Consider the following 17,060-nt stretch of genomic DNA (forward strand, 5'->3'; position numbering starts at 1 on the left):
TCTCCGGACGTAGGCAGCCCATCACTGACAGGAGATTAATTCCAAGGAGGAGGAGGGTGGAAGGAGCCCCTCACTGACAGTGAGTCAGCCCCAGGTAAAAGCCCCTCAGTTACAGGGTGTTTCAACCCCAGGAAACAATGAGTCCCTCACTATAAGAGGGCCAATCTGTAATAGAAAGAATTGGGGAAGCTCCTCATTGATGGGATCAGCCCAGGAGAAGGAAAGAGGCAAGGGATCCCTCACTGTCAGGACATGAGCCCCAGGGATAAGAAGAAAGGGACTCTTCACTGAAATGGGGTCAGCCTAGTGTTGCCAACTCATCCCAGGTCAACCGAATAGTCTGATCCAGGCCTGATTTTGCCCCATTGCATGCATGTAGTTTCAGGGTTGCCAATGGGCTCCAGATTTTCAGGACAGGAGGATCCAGTCCTGGTTTTACTCCCCTGCAGACAGATACTATAGACTTGATTTTCTGAGGAAATGCAATAGGTAAATCAGAATAAGTTCTAGCATGCGATCGGGTAAATCCGGAACTGGATCAACTTGACCTGAAAATCCGGAGCTGGTTGGGAAGCCTAGTAGTTCTGCATGTACCACTATCTTGTTGCAAGGCACTGGTGAATGTGGCAAAGGGCCCCTGCCACGGGTGTTTTGATTGTCCCATTAATTCCCTTAAACAGAATTACAACTCCATCTGTACAATGGGGGGGAAAAACCAGGACTAGATCAGCCAGTTCGTTGACCTGAGGTGAGTTGGCAACCCTATGTTAACCCCGGGGGGCGGTAGAGAGAACAGGGACTGGAGCAGGCAAACCGCGAGAGAACAGTACAGCAAACGACCACCTAAATCTCTGCTCCGGCTTCAGTGGTCCTGTCTCCCTTCCCCACGCTCTGTTGGAGGATGGGGATGGGTAGAGAGGAAGAGTGAGGGGCTAGAAATAGGTCGTTGCTCTGGCGCGTCTGCTCCCGCTCCAGCTGTGCCCGAGAAGAAGGAGCTGGAGCAGGAAGCAGACAACTGTTCTCCCCGGCCCGAGATTTGGGCACAGCCACTTTATTACTCTGGCAGGATATGTAAAACGTGTCACGCCAATAAAGCTATCTAAACCTGAACATACATGACCGCCAACCCTGACGCTCACAACAGAAAGCGTTGCATTACATCCTGACAGGACGCTGCCGGGACTGCTCCTAGCCAATCAGGCTTCGGGGCCTACTCAGGAGCGGCCAATCAGGATGAGCGTTACTAGTGAGTCGGCCAAACAGGGGCTGGGTAGGAAGGAGCGTGAGGGAGGAGGACCGGTAGTTACCGGCTCTGTGGGTCTCCGTATGAGGAGCGAACTGGGGTGTTAAGGCCTGTGTGTGAGAGGGGCGAGAAAAGAGAGAGCGTGGGATTGGGGGGGGTCACCGGGCCTGTGCGTGAGGGGAGAGAGGCCGGGGGTCACCGGGCCTGTGCGTGAGGACTCGAGGAAAGCGACAGGGATTGTTACAGAGCGAAGGTCGCACGCCATGTTGCACTTCATAGCAGAGACACCCGTGGAAAATCAAATCTTTTGTTCGGTTTTATTGTTTTCATGGACTGTGTATCTATGGGAGGCCTATCTAGCAAGTCGACAGGTGAGTGCATAAATGCGTGAGAGTAACGGAGAAGCTCGCCTTCAGAGAGACGGCACCGATGCTCGCCATAGGACAGGGCGAAGGGGCAAAAGCTTCTTGTCTTTATGATCTTGACTAGATTGTAAGCTCCTTGGAGCAGGGACTATCTCGTGTCTGTGCGTTTTATAGCTGGAAAAGACCACTTTTTCTACTAATAAGTAGACAATACTATCTTATATGATGGGCATATATGTTTGTTTCACAGTGATGGGTCTATGAAGTACTGGTAAATTTTGAATTCCAGAATAACAACCCCCCCCCCCCCCCCACACACACACACACACACACACAGTTCAGTGCTGCTGGATCCAGGGTTAAATCTGAGAATTGCTAGTTCTGCTGAGACCTTGCCATATCTTTCATAAGAGAAAGGCTAGAGAGAGTAAAAGTGTGTCTTTTTGCAGATGACACAAAAGTCTGTAACAGTGGACACTTACGACAGAGTGGAAAAATTAGAGATCTAAGAGTTTGGCCAGTAAGATGAAATGCAAAAAAAAAAGTCATGCATCTGGCATGAAGAAACCCAAAGGTACAATACTTGATGGGGCACAGAGCTGCTAGTGTGTACCAAATAGGAAAGGGGTCTTATGTCTGATAATGTCAAGGTTGCTAATCAGTATATCACTGCAAGAATCTGAGGAATGCCTGGGAAGAGTGGTATAATCAGTAGAAAAAGGAGATAATGACTGTACAAATTATTTGTGAGATTGGAAGCTGCATCTCTAAAATAATATAGGTAGAGTAGGACAGTTCAGGGGAAAGCTACAAAAATGGTGTGAATCCTGTGCTGCAAGACCTGAGGAGAGACTTCAGAACATATAAGGGGAACTATGACAGACATTTGAATACCTTAAAAGTATAAATAATGCATTTTTCAATGGAAAAGAAGCTCTATAACAAGGAAGTCATGTTGTGAAGCTGAAAATGGTTAGATTTAAAAGTTGCAAGGATACAGTACCCCTGTGCAGGCAAAACCCATCAGAATTTAAGAAAGCATGGGATAAGGATAGAGAACTATTGAGGAAGTGAGTAAAGCTGGAGAAGAGGTGTCTGCAGGAATGGAAAATGGACAGTCAGATTTCTGTAACAGCCTGGGGATAATTCAGTGGAATGGCATTCAGTTTTCTTCCACTAAACTGTTAATGCAAATTGTATGTGCAAAATATGACCATTTTAAATATTGACAAATTACTGGGTATGCTATAGTCCTGCAGAAAGCTGCAATATCTTTATTGGACCCACATTAAAATTATTCAAAGATGTTGATTAAGTGCATTAAAAACCACATCTGAAGAAGGAAACAATTCAGCCCATTTGCTGCCCTTCCCAGCTTCACCTCCTGCTTCTCTCAAACTTTGCCTACCTGCTTTCTCCCCTCACTCCAGTCTGTGCCCTCTGTCATTCCTTGACACGCTTCCTCCCTCCTATCCCAAACCTTTTGCCCTCTACTCCTTGTACTCCTAGAAGCAAGGATTACTCTTCAGTGAAATGGTTTATTTTTGTTTCTTTCCTGCTTTCAGAGGTGGGTGTACCGAACCACGACACATGTTCCATCAGAACTTGGAAAGATCATGGATGCAGAAACCTTTGAAAAATCTCGTTTGTACCAGCTGGATAAGAGCACTTTCAGTTTTTGGTCTGGACTGTACTCTGAAATTGAGGGCACTGTAAGTTCTGTAGTAGTACAAATTGTCTATTTAATTTTATATATGGAATAAATATGTATATCAGTGGTTCCTAATCTTTTTCACATCATGGCATATCCAACGCTGGATTTACTTATTTACTTTGTCACAGCACACAGTCCTCTTCTTTTTTTTTTTTTTTTGTGTCCCTCCCCCCTCCCCCCCCCAGCTGACAAAACCACCTTTTTTCATCACCCATCCCCTTGGTATAATAATTTTGGGCCCTGCCAGAGCAATCATCTGTCCTGTTCTCGCCTCCCCTCAGTCATTGGGAGTTGGCGAGCAGCTTCTTACCTGGTGATACTGCTGTTTTCTCCTTGGCCAGCTTCACTCTGCAGTCAGAAGTGTGCAGGGCCAGTAGTCTCATGAGATGTAGCTCAATTCTGATTGTAGTGTGAAACTGGCAGAGTAGGCTGCAGCTTGCAGATAAGAGGTGCTGCTCACTCCCTCCTGCTAGAGGGAGGGGATAATATAGGGGAGGGGTGTGGGAATTTTAGAAGTAAACACTTTGTGGGGAGAATAGAAGCTGTGACAGCTGCCAGTGGTGGCTCTGGCCTGCATCTGCTCTTCTCTCTGCAGTTGGTTCTGTCTTGCCCTTGCAAGAATTTGACAGCACACCTGAACTTTGTCTGTTGTACACCAGTTGGAAACTTCTGATTTACATAATATTTTTAAAAACAAATTTGTTTTGGTCTTCGTATTCTCTTTTGTCCTGCATTGTGGTTAATTTGGAAGGTTTGAAACTAGGTTGGGGGAGGGCAGGGGTGGGGTAGGTACTTGACAAGAGGAAATAAGGGGTTGGGGAGATGTGGGGCGTGAATGGTGAGGCCAAAGGTCATAAAGTTCTTATAGCGTCTCTAGAAGAATTGCTTCTTGAACTTGGAAGTAGAGTTTGGCGCTGGAAGGGCAGAGACTGAAAACTCCAGGATCCTCAGTTGGAAAGCAAACTGCTGAATTGTGTGCTGCTGCATTTACTATGGCACTTGCACATAGGGTGGCAACAGTGATTTCTGAACCCAGTCTGGGAGAGAATGAGAACTGTTTCACTCTTAGCAGGACAGGGTAGGGTGACAAGGGGAAGGAATTGTCTACTAGGTTACAGTAGACAGAATAAAGCTACTAGCTCAGCTGTGTGTATGTGAGAGGGCCACCTTCTTTAATTCAGTGCTGGAATGCTGGTTCCTATCTCAAGATCCTTGGCTGTAGTACTGGAGATAAACTTTGATCTGTGATACTGCTGTGGATAGAGAGCATTGGTAGACTTGACATGATTGATTGGCCATGCTTTTTTTTTTTTTTTTTGTATGATTAAAATTTATTTTACAGTATGAATATAATCCTTTTATGCTGGGTTTCACTGATTCAGGGCAGAACTCTCAGCGACCTCACCTAGCAGGGATTTTTCCTGCTGTTTAACAGTATGACTCACTTGGTTCCTGTGCTTTGATCTTCAGAGAACTATCATTATGTTAATTGTGGCTATGACCACCTCTTTTAAATCCTGCCCCCTCACAGTTACATGCCTAATGTTTTGACTTCTGTTTTTTAAGTCTTAAACTATCTTTGGTGTATTTGTTGCAGCTTATACTTTTGTTTGGAGGAATTCCCTTTCTCTGGAAAATTGCAGAAGATATAATTGGACATGCTGGTTTTGGGCCAGAGTATGAGGTGGGTACACTCATCTATCTTCCTGTTTGTTGATTTCCTGCTTACATCAGAATTCTCTTTATACAGCTGCATGAGTATAATTAGACCCATGAATAAAATAAATATGTTTAACAACATTGTCAGCACAAGTAGTGAGATTATTAGATGAGATTTGTCCCTTTTCTCTATCTTCCTCTCAGAACTCCTTTTACTTAACTTGCAATTTGTGTAAAATTGAGAATTTTTTCTTTTGTGCTCTGTGCTTACGTCTTTAGGGGTTGGCATAGTAACATAGTATTATTTGCAGAAAAAGACTAAATGGTCCATCCAGTCCACCCAGCAAACTTCCTATGGTAGCAACTGCCGCTCTGTGCAGGTTAACCCCAAGCCTTATATATTAACAAAGCAACATTTTTACTGAGTGAGGAGCTGTCTTGAAACTCAGGCAATGCTGCTTGACATGCTTTGCTTTTGAACTTGGCAGTAGAAGCAGCTCTGTTCTTTTTTCAGTTATTTCTGCATGTCCATGCCCTGGACCATAAAAGTCAGAGCCCATGTTTTTTGTCCTCTCAATCCAATTCCCCTTTCCCCCCACGCTGTTAAAGTGGAAAAGTAATGTCAAAGTAGAGAACAGATGCATTAAAAGCATCAAGGCTTATTGGTTAAGGGTAGTAACTGCCACAGAGAGAGGTTATCCTCATGCAATCTTTTCTTCATTTCTGTCCTTCAGCCTTTAGGGATCCACCGTGTTTATTCTATGCCCCTTTAAATTCTTTCACTGTTTTTGTCTTCACTTCCTTCGGAAGGGCATTCCAGGCATCCACCACCCTCTCCGTTTAAGAAACATTTCCTGACGTTGTTTCTGAGTCGTCCTCCCTGGCGTTTCATTTTGTGACTCCTAGTTCTGATTTCTTTCCAACAGAAAAGGTTTGAAGTTCATGCATCTTTAAAACCTTGCAGGTAATCTGAAGTCTGTATCATATCTCCCCTGCACCTCCTCTCTTCCATGGTGTGTATATGCAGACCATTCAGCCCCTCTTCATAAGTCTTCCAATACAGGCTCTATACCATTTTGGTCACTCTTTTGGACCACTTCCATCCTGTCTCTCTCTTTTTTTTGAGATACGGTTTCCAGAACAGAACACAGTACTCCAGGTGAGGCCTCACCAAGGACATTCACCTCCTTCTTTTTTTTTTGCTGGTTACCTCTCTCTCTATGCAGCCCAGTATTCTTCTAGCTTTAACTCTAGCCTTTTCCCATTGCTTTGCCATCTTCAGGTCACCAGACACTCACCCCAAAGTCCCTCTCCCAGTCCATGCACATTTAGTCTTTCACCGCCCATCGTATACAACTCGTTTGGATTACCACATCCCAGACGCATGACTGCGCTTCTTGGCACTGAATCCCAGCTGCCAAATCCTCGACAGTCTTCAAGCTTTCTAGAATCACTTCATTTTCTGTGCTCCTTCAGGCATGTCTACTCTGTTGCATATCTTAGTATCATCCGCAAATAGACAAATTTTATTTTCTATCCCTTCCACAATGTCGCTCACAAAGATATTGAACAGAACTGGTCTCAAAATTGATGCCTGTGGCATTCTGCTTAATACTGTTCTCTCTTCAGAGCAGGTTCCATTTACCATTGCTCGCTGTCTCCTGTCAGTCACCCGGTTTGCAATCCACGCTACTACCTTGGCACCCACTCCCAAGCTTTCCATTTTGTTCACAAGTCTATGTGGGACCGTATCAAAGCTTACTAAAATCCAATTAAATCACATCAAGTGCTCTTCTCTAGTCACTCAATCAAAAAAGACAATCAGATTTGTCTGACAGGACCCTCCCCTGGTGAATCCATGCTGCCTCGGGTCCAGCAACCCACCAGATTGTAGATGGTCCACAATCCTTTCCTTCAGCAGGGTCTCCATTTAATTTTCCCACCACTGAGGTGAGGCTAACTGGCCTGTGGTTTCAGCCTCCTCTCTGCTCCCACTCTTGTGAAGCGGGACCACCGCTGCTCTCCAATGTCACGGAAACGCTCCCGTTTCCAGGGATCTGTTGAACAGGTCATGCAGCAGACCCGCCAGACATCTCTGAGCTTCCTCTGTATCCTGGGATGTATTTCATCCGGCCCCATGGCCTTGTCCACTTTCAATTTTCCTAGCTCTTCTCATACATTCTCTTCTGTAAACGGAGTTTCATCTACTCCACCCCATCTATGGTCTTGTCAATCAGCGACAGTCGTTCTCTAGGGTCATCTTTAGTGAATACCAAACTCTCTGAAGTATTTGTTTAATATTTCTGCCATATCTTTATCACCTTTCAATTTTACTATACCACTTCGGACATTTCTCCTTACTCTGATGTATCTGAAAAATGTTTCTTTCACCTGACCTTTTGCTTTCTTGATTTTTCTTCATGTCCCTCAGTTTCACCAGATATTCTTCCCTGTGCTCCTCTTTTTGGAATCCTTTCTACTTCTTGAATGCCGGGTTTTTTTTTGCCTTTATTTTTTCAGCCACCTCCTTTGAGAACCAGATCGGTTTCTTATTCCTCTTACTTTTATTTACTTTTTTAACATATAGATTTTTTGCCTTTTGTAATTGACTTTTTTTGGCCCACATTTCCACATCTCCCAGTCTTCTAGTTCTTCCTCCAGGTAAGTCCCCATGTCAACAAAGTCTGTATTTTTGAAATTCAAAAGTTGGGTCTTTCTGTGACCTCTCTGTATCCTATTTGTGATATCGGATCATACCGTTTGATCACTGGTGCTCAGGTGGGCACCCACCCAGACATTAACCCCGTTAGTGAGCACAAAGTCGAGTATAACTCCCTCCCTCGCAGGTTCCATTACCATTTCTTTGAGTAGAGTCCCTTGCAAGGCAAACAAATGGTAATGGAATGAGCATGACCTTTTTTTTTGTGGTGGTTTACTCCAGGCTAGGGGCTTATGCAACAGTGGTTTTCTTTTGTTTGTGGCTAGATATAAACCTAAGTGCGTCATATATTACCTGCAGCTTTAGTGTCTGTTATATTTATAGCCTTCATTTATTCTGTAGAATGAGTCCTTAAGAGACCCTCATGCACAGTGGTAAATGTCTCATAGAGACACTTGTGTATGTTCACTTCTATTTTTTTTCAATTACAGGAACTCTAACACCTCTGTAGCTATTTCTTGCCTGATAAATTAAGGCTACACTTAGCAATGTTTTAAAGATAATTTAGCTGTAAGTTCAAATAAAACGAAATCATTTAAATTAATTGTTGGCCTACTTTCTGAAGGGGAAGAAGGCTTATGAGATCACCCTGCCTATGCGTGGTCCCCTCCATCAAATAATATTTTCTTTTTTTTTTTTTTTTGTTTAGTGGCCTGTCAACATGAAATTTTGAGGATATGTTGGGGGAGGATATGAGATTCTGACCAGGGGTTATTTGAGGGGGATTGTTTGCAGATCTGTGTGAGTGACTCAATGTAGGCTGGATTAGTTCTGGGTGAAATGTATTACCTTGGGAGTTTTCCCCCTATATCCCCTCCAGTCCTGGACCAGACACCAGGGCTCCTTCCAGGTCAGCCTTGGGCAATGACCATGATTCCTTCTCTTCAGCATTTCCAGGCAATCAGATACAAAGATCATTTGTATGGTAGTGCACAGCTCTCTTGTTTTAAATTTGATTTGTCATTATTGAGCTGTTTAAAGGTTTTGTTGCTTTTTAGAAATATTTTCCTTATTGGCAAACTTCCCACTGTGATTCTAAGTATTACTGGGCTGATCCTTATCAAAGAACTTTATAGTTTTCACATGTATGCATGTGGCAAGTAAACTCCATATGCAGCACAAACAGCTAAAAAGTGGTCTCCAGGAAATGTTGTTAACGGTATGGTTATAATAGGATGCTTATCCACTTAAGTTTTTAAAATCCTCTAAGAAGAAGTATCCTAGGTTAAAAAGGAGTTTGAAAGAAATTGAGGTCCAGTTTTATGAGAGGAGGGTTTTTTTTTTGGGGGGGGGGGAGGTTTACACAGTCACACTTCAGTGTGCAGACATGGCATAAAATAAAGAAAAATGTGGAATTTGGGGAATGTAAACCTTTTAAAGAGAGATTTTATGGGTTATAGCGCTTATGTTGTCTACATACGTCACACAAAGGAGGGTTATTAATAGGCACACAGTCAAACTGTGGAATCTGTTGCCAGAGGATGTGATCATGGTGACTAGCATAGCGGGGTTTAAAAAGAGGTTTGGAGAAGTTCCTGGAGAAAAAGTCTGTAAAACATTATTGGCCAGGGAGACTAAAGAAAGCTATTGCTATCCTTGGGAGTGAGTAACAGGAAATAGGTCTGCTTCATGCGATCTGCCGAGTACTTGCAACTGAGGACTGGCCACTGTTGGAAACGGGATGCTGGGCTTGATGGACCTTAGTCTGACTCGGCATATTATTTATGTTCATATGTAATACATAACTGAATGTGGGCTGAAGAATTAGAAGACTGAAGGAGAGAATATAGGCATACTAGGCTAGCATCTGATTTACCCAGTGACCAAACATATCGGTGATTTTATAGTTATACATATTGAGAGGATAAAGATCGCTGAGAGGGGGAGCAAATAAGCTGCATTGATTTGTACCGAGAGAAACTTATTGTTAATTTGGGGATTATACTTATTTTAGAGGGCGACTAATGAGCTGTTTAAAAGATTTTTCAAGAGAAACAGAAGTTGGTAGTATACTTAAAAAATCTGATTTTAGTGAAGTAACCCCACTCAAACTAGACATCCTGGTCACGTGGCAGGCCATCTAGTGCTTCTCAAAAGGGTCTGTGTGTACATACAAGGAGGACTCGTTATGGGATTTTGGAGAGATCCACGATGTACTGATGTATTCAGAGCATTGGTATTACATCAGTATTTTAATATAAGGGAGATAAACACAGTATGTGATTGTGGAAATTGCTGAATAGTCAAGTGGGTACAACATGTACCGTTTGACGTATTAAGTATTGACTGTGTTGATGACTGTCCTTTTATCTTGAATTGCTACAGAGGTACAATTGTATGCTTGGACTCCTTTTAGAATATATTAAATTGATAAAATATTGCATTCAATTTTTATATATTTTTTTTTGTTAAATAGCATAGTAAAATGTATCACTTTTGTGTTCAGATCACTCAGTCCTTGATGTTCCTTCTGCTTGCAACATTGTTCAGTGCTATGACTGGCCTGCCATGGAGTCTGTATAATACATTTGTTATAGAGGAAAGACATGGCTTCAACCAGCAGGTAACCCTTTTTTTTTTTTTTTTTATGAATTTTATGATGACTGTTTGAAAAATTGTGCTCCTTAACAGTGATTGCTTGTGAGGCGTTTTTGTTTTGTTTTTTTTTTTTAGGATTGTGCTTCTCTTACTAGAAAATTGTTTTCAGTTTATCTCAAGAGTTAAACTAATGTTCACATAATTGCGAGATGCCATGGAAAGCTGTTTATGACATAGTGAATGGAATTAAGGGTGGTGTTATGCTTGCCATAATGGCTGATTGTAGCTTTCCTGCTTTCCCTTGATATTGCAATGTTAAGAATCTAACGCAGTTCCTGTGGATTTCAATTTTGTGTGTTGCATTAATTTCTGTATAATTTTTGGTCAGCTTTTTTGTCATAGAGATTTGATCTTGATTCTCATATGGTGCCTTGTTTTCTCTGTGCTAAATTTCCTTTTTGTAAAATACTCATTTTCTTTAATCTGGTGTGTCCTATTACAAGGAAACTTTTTTTTTTTCTAAACTTCAGTTGATGATTTTTAAAAATGTAATTGTGTTTATGGCACTATCACTCTAAATGATTAGTTGTACAAGGTTTGTATAAAATATTATTAGCTGTCGAGGGATACAGTGGTGAATCCCTGTAGAACTTTAATTACATCATTCTGTGCATAAATTCACGAATTCTGTGTTTTGTTTATATTAAACTATTTCTGTGCTTGCTGCAGAGACTAGTTGCCTTTCTCTAAATTTATTTATATATATGTAAAAAAAAAATTTAAATTTTATATAGGAAGGAAAGTTTGTAGTGATTGTTTTATGGAAACTGAGTGAGTATAGACCAGAATCCTGAAAGTACAAAGTGTGATGGTTTTTGAGGTAGAGAAAATGTCCTAATAATGTTAGAAAAATCGTTAGGGATTTGCAATTAGGTGGATTTGGTACCACGGACAGAAGTTTTTGTGTGTTAAGCGGAGAAGCCAGATTCATACTGGTTGTGGAAACCCTGGGAATGCAAAGGAAGAAAGAGAGCCATTTGCTATGGTGGTGGTCGTCTTCCAAGATCTTGAAAATATTGGCCTTTAGCTAATGGAAAGAATGAGGTCAAGGGCATAGGGCTTGGGATAGCTTATTCAAAGAAAAGTATAAAGACAGGAGTTAGAGATGTTTAATACAAGAGTGAAGTTACTAAAAATGTTTCAGATCTTCAGCTGTCCTTTGTATACAACAGTGACTGTGGAGGAGGGACATTTAACTCGATAGCTGAGTGATGAGAAGCAAGTTCAGCATTTGAAGTGAAGCCTGTCTGACAGTTTGGGCAGGAGAGATTGGAGAGCTGCCTGATTATTGTGTCATTGAAGATGGTGCTGTTGAAACACTGCCTGCATTGAATCATATGTCACAGAACTCCCATTTATATCTGGCTGGCTGTCTGTCTCTGGCAACTTCTTCCCAGCTCTTTAAACTTATATTTATTTCAGGTTCCTCTTTTTAAAACATCCTTATAGCACAACGTTGGTCTACCTCTGTGATTTCCTTCCTTAAGTTCTCCTCTATGGTGAATTTAAGGAAGGGAATTTTAGGGAGCCAGAGCTCTGTTATCGAATAAGATCTATTCTCAGCTGCACAGTTAAGTTCCTAAAAATTGGGTATGCCAGCTCTTCTCAATACCTCAGTGTTTGGAACACAATCTTGCCATTTAATTCCTAAAAGCTGCCACAGATATCTTACTGCAGGCTTGCAGTCTTCTTGATGAATCATATTTATAGGGTCATTGGAATGCAGAAAATGCAGTTGACACCACAGTACAGTAGACTTTTATTTTAGTTGCTGTAATGACACTGTGATGATACCAAAATGGCCTTGATAGTCTTCCAAATGCTTTGTCTAACTGAATTTAATATACAGCATCTTCGTCATAAGTGTTATCACTAAGTACTTCCTAAATGTGAAGTTTCATCCACATGATTTTGAGATATTGCTGCTGGGATTACGTGGGGTATCCAGAGTGACTGAGCAGCTTCCTGCAGGGGTAGAGGAGGAATAGACCACATGGCAGGTCCTATATTGGGCAGATCAGGAGCTGATGTGGCAAAATGGAGTTGCTCTACCAGACCTGCAATTGTAGTGAGAGGCAGACCACACAATCACCTTTTTGGATCTGCCTGTTTCTTGAGGCCACTCCTGTTCAGTGGAAGATCTTGCTGAGACCAACTTGTGAGCACTGAAATCTTTGCCAGTGGAAAGAAATATGACTGAAGGATGGACTTGAGGAGGCTCTGCTTGCTAGCACAAGACACCCCCACCACCACCACCATTGTGTCTGGTATTAGATCATCTGCCAAGGAACTTATCCACTGTCCAGCTGCCAACATTTTCATATAATCCTGGCAGGTGCTAGGCCTTGTCCAAAGGCCACATGACCACTAGTGGAGGAATGGGGTGCTCTGTTTCTCCATTCACAAATCACCAAAATGATGACATTTGAGGATGTCAAATAGGAAGGAGATGAGCTGTTCTGTGGTGTAATGTAAGCTCCAGAAAGGACATATGTTCGTTTTTCATTTTTACTGTACAGTAGTTGTAAATAAAAAGTGATATTAATTAGCACACTGTGCATACATGAGATGGAATTCAGAGCAGCCACACACAAGCAACCAGAAGGTCTTGTTTCTGGAGAGGGCCAGACGTATGAAGCATTTTCCCAATAGATGTAGAATGGCCCTTAGTGTAAAGCTACAAGGTGATGTATGTAGTAGAATGGATAACTTCAGTGTGCTGTTCCTCAACCATGTGTGATATTTTCTCTTTCAGACCCTGGGATTCTTTTTTAAAGACGCCATTAAGAAGTTTCTGGTGACGCAATGTATTCTGCTGCCTGTGACTTCTCTTCTGCTTTACATTATTAAAATAGGGGGAGATTATTTCTTTATTTATGCATGGCTGTTCACCTTGGTAGTTTCTTTGGTGAGTACTTGTGTTTTCAGTTTTGTGTGATAAGTCTCAATTCTGCTGTCTGCAGGATGGCTGAAAAAAAACTACCAAATCCATTATCAATGAGGTGTAGTTGTGAAAGGCCATGCATGTCGCTCGTGGCATCAGTCTTTATGGTTTGGAAATTCAAACAATCTGCAGCTGTGAAATATGCTAGTAGCACAATAGCAATCCGTGCACTTGGAGGTCGATTTTTAAAAGCGTCACTCACGCAGAAATGTTCACATAATGCGTGTAAATGGGCTCTGCACGAGCAACGCGGATTTTTAAACGCTGCAGATTACATGCTTATGTAGCCGTGCGTATGTGGGGAGTAAGGGGGTGGAGAAGGAGCGGGGCGGGGCCAACACAAGCATAACTTCGTATTTTAAAACTGAAAACCACAGTGTGCATAAACAGGATATCTCTAACTTTACTGCTGCTCCTGTTGAGGAGCCACTTTGTGGATCTCGAGTTTTAAGGCGGCGTACAGGACGAAGAACCAGCGGGGTTTAAAAAACCTATTAACTAGACAAACTGCTGGACTAATTGGGAAAACTGGGGGAAAGTGGCTCGTGCGAGCAGGTTTTAAAATCCATATATGCGTGTAAAAGCTGACAAAGTCCTATAGAAGACAGGTGCGCTAGCTGTGCTCGAGTAACCTCTTAAATTAGGCGCATAGTGTCATGTTCACGCACACGATTAAAAAATATAGCGTGTCTTCACACGCGTGCTCATTATAAAATTACCGTCTATAGGCTTGAAACACCCTTTCTCTTTGCACATGTGCAAAATGAAAGAATCTCTCTGTAACATGTTAAGCAGCCTCTCCCCTGAAGTAACTGTTTTTTCCATAGATTCTCACCAATGGGTTACATGACTCTCAAGCTGCCCAAAAAACTTCCCAAAATTCTCTTCAATTTAAAAAAAAATTGTATTGCAATTTAAAATACAGAGGAAAAGCTAATTTTATAATTTTTTTTCTTTTGTGGAGACCTTGAAACTAGTTTAGAGAAAAAAAAAATGGGGAACATGACTTAAAATTTGAGAAATAATGCATTAGGTAACTGTGGCAACTCCCAGCATAATTCCTGCAGATTATTACACTGTTGGATTAACAGAAGCTTGAAGTTCTTTCGATGTTCACTGCATTTTCTTGGTCAATTATCTCATATTTTGTGTGAGAAACCTGCATTAATGCCTTCTTGCTTCTCTAGTTTGTACTTAAATGCATGATATCTGCTCCTAAATTCTAGAATTTAGAACATTTTGCAGTTGTGTACCCTGTTCAGCTGTGGATTTGTCCTCTTCACTTGAAGACATTTGGTTTACCATGATGATATTTTTTATTTACTATTTGTTAACAGGAAATTTGTGTTCAACTACGGGTAGATTTTAAAAAAATGCGCGTTCGCGTACTTTTGTTGGCGCACCAGTCGCAAACAAAAGTACGCTGGATTTTAGTAGATACGCGCGTAGCCGCTAAAATCCAGGATCGGCACGCGCCAAGCCGCACAGCCTGCCTCCGTTCCCTCCGAGGCTGCTCCGAAATCGGAGCGGCCTCGGAGGGAACTCTTTCGCCCTCCCCTCCCTTCCTCTACCTAACCCCCCCCCCCCCGGCCTTATCTAAACCCCCCCCCCTACCTTTGTCCACAGATTTACGCCTCCCAGAGGGAGATGTAAATCCACGTGCGCCAGCAGGCTGCTGGCGCGCCGAGACGCAACCCGGGGCGGTTCCGGAGGGCGCGGCCACGCCCTCGTCCCGCCGCGTTGATCGGCCCCGCCCCCGACAAAAAACCCGGGACTTACGCGAGTCCCGGGGCTCTGCGCGCGCCGGCCTATGGAAAATAGGCCGGCCGGCGCGCAAGGCCCTGCTCACGTAAATCCGGGCGGATTTACGCGAGCAGGGCTTTTAAAATCCGCCCCTAGTGTTTACATTTCATATGTTTTCTTGGATACATTTACTATTTATTTTATTTTTTTTTAAACAAGAGAAATAAAAAAACAAAACAGGGAAAAAAAAGCACTATGACAGGCCCACCCAGTGGGCCTAGCAGTGCTGCAGTAAGGGAAACTCGAGTTCTAGCCCTGGTCCCCCTTTCTCTCAGCTGGGGGAACATGCAAAGAATTAGATTAAGGCGCAGTACTCTAGGAATACAGAATCCTCCTGTAGAAAGACTAGGATGGGGAACTGCAATATTTTTTATACTTAAAATCTTAAGTTTTAATTGGTGCAAAGCAGCTTTTTATTTCAAGAAGTTAAGCTGTGTTTAAAAAAAAAAGTCATAAACTGTGCGCGTGTTTTTCTATGTCCTGTGGAGTCTCCATCAGGTGCCCCCTCAGTTAAAGCTGCTCCTCCTGTTCCTCTTCTTCAGGCCAGTTTGCAAACTGTGCTGCAGGGGCTTCCTGGTTAAAAAGAGGAACTGCGATGCAGTGCATAGAAACAAATATGTTGTGAGGGACAAAAATACCGTGATGCCTAGGAAAGGGATCCCAAATGCATAGTAACAGAACAGAAATGGTATAAAGACAGCTTTTTATTGCTGATTTGAAAGAAGATTTTAAAAAATGGTATTTTGTCAGTTTTTTTCCTCTCCTGAAGGATGAATTGCATTAATGAATCAAAAAATAACCTCACTAGTCAGCATCTGAAATATATTACTTATGTGATTTGATTGACCACATTCAATACAGTATTATCATAACAGTTTACAGAAAAACAATACATTAAAGCAGATAAATCATACCCACTCTGGGTAGAATAAGATGGGGAGATTTGTATGCCTGTTTTAGCACACTGTATCTTTAATGTGATAGGGGTGATTCTTTGGGTTCTCTGCTCACCACTATCTCACCTAGCCAGGGAGGGTTTTATGCACGTTTTAAGATGTTGTCTTGTAGCTGGCTAATCCCAGCATCACTTCTGTAATATGCTAACAAAGTGAGAGTAGACCCTGAGTATTTCAAGGTAAAAATGCATCTAGAAGTACAATGGACATTTACTGTTGACTTCTTTCTAGGTGCTTGTTACAATCTATGCCGATTACATTGCCCCTTTGTTTGATAAATTTGTACCACTGCCTGAAGGAGAACTCAAAGAAGAGATTGAAAAAATGGCTCGGAGCATTGCCTTCCCTTTGACTAAAGTCTACATTGTGGAAGGTGAGACAATTTGACGCAATTTCCGTGTGGGAAAAATTGTATTTTTTTATAATTGAATGGGAGGGTGCGCATGGTAGGGATTGTAGAGCTGAGCAGTTGGTGTGTATGGGCCGACTAGATGGAAACCGGACGGTAGAAATAAACCATACAGCCTGTGTTTTCTATGTAAGGGACGCATGGACTGAAATACTGGGGGGAAAGAAGGTCCCAAGACTGCAGATTTTGGGTCCAACCCACCCCCACCCTCATGTTTAGGTACTAGAAGCTGTTGAAATTCTGCCCACATGCTGAATTTTGGTGTGTTTGTTTGTTTATAAGATAGTGTTTGGGCTAGATTTTTCCTTGCCATGTAATAAGTGGTATGGACATTCCTGTGTGCACTCACATAGCCTGGTCATTTGATTAAAAAAAAAAAATCACCAGCGTGACCTATAATCCTATAAGTAAAGGAACAAGGAATGGTCAGGGAAAAACTATTACCAGGTTTATTTTTGCCTTCACAGACTCTTATATGGTGCTTCATAAGAGGTAATCTCATATCCACAGATGGACATTTTCATCAATTATTTGCACAGTTTTGTACATATCTACCCTGTAGGTTTCAAAATGTTTATCTTGATTCTATGATATATAATTGTAAGTGTTCCAGGTACAGCTCAGCTGATGCCTTCTTGGAATCTGATTAC

General features: G+C 42.1%; 1 protein-coding gene across 2 annotated transcripts in view; it reads left to right on the forward strand.

Annotated features, from left to right (window-relative positions):
* Positions 1-1,116: 1,116 nt before the first annotated feature.
* Positions 1,117-17,060, forward strand: part of ZMPSTE24 (zinc metallopeptidase STE24) — a 30,858-nt gene continuing 14,914 nt past the window's right edge. The window contains exons 1-6 of one of the 2 annotated variants that reach the window (XM_029619585.1): positions 1,117-1,246; positions 3,174-3,320; positions 4,920-5,006; positions 10,147-10,263; positions 13,054-13,206; positions 16,233-16,374. In XM_029619585.1, the coding sequence (XP_029475445.1) occupies positions 3,225-3,320; positions 4,920-5,006; positions 10,147-10,263; positions 13,054-13,206; positions 16,233-16,374 (595 nt within the window). In that variant the 5' untranslated portion in view covers positions 1,117-1,246; positions 3,174-3,224. Of the gene's footprint in view, positions 1,247-1,277; positions 1,615-3,173; positions 3,321-4,919; positions 5,007-10,146; positions 10,264-13,053; positions 13,207-16,232; positions 16,375-17,060 lie in introns of those variants that run through there. The other variant, XM_029619584.1, reaches the window with a different exon arrangement.

This window comes from Rhinatrema bivittatum, chromosome 11 (assembly GCF_901001135.1).
Source record: "Rhinatrema bivittatum chromosome 11, aRhiBiv1.1, whole genome shotgun sequence".
Classification (NCBI taxonomy): domain Eukaryota; kingdom Metazoa; phylum Chordata; class Amphibia; order Gymnophiona; family Rhinatrematidae; genus Rhinatrema; species Rhinatrema bivittatum.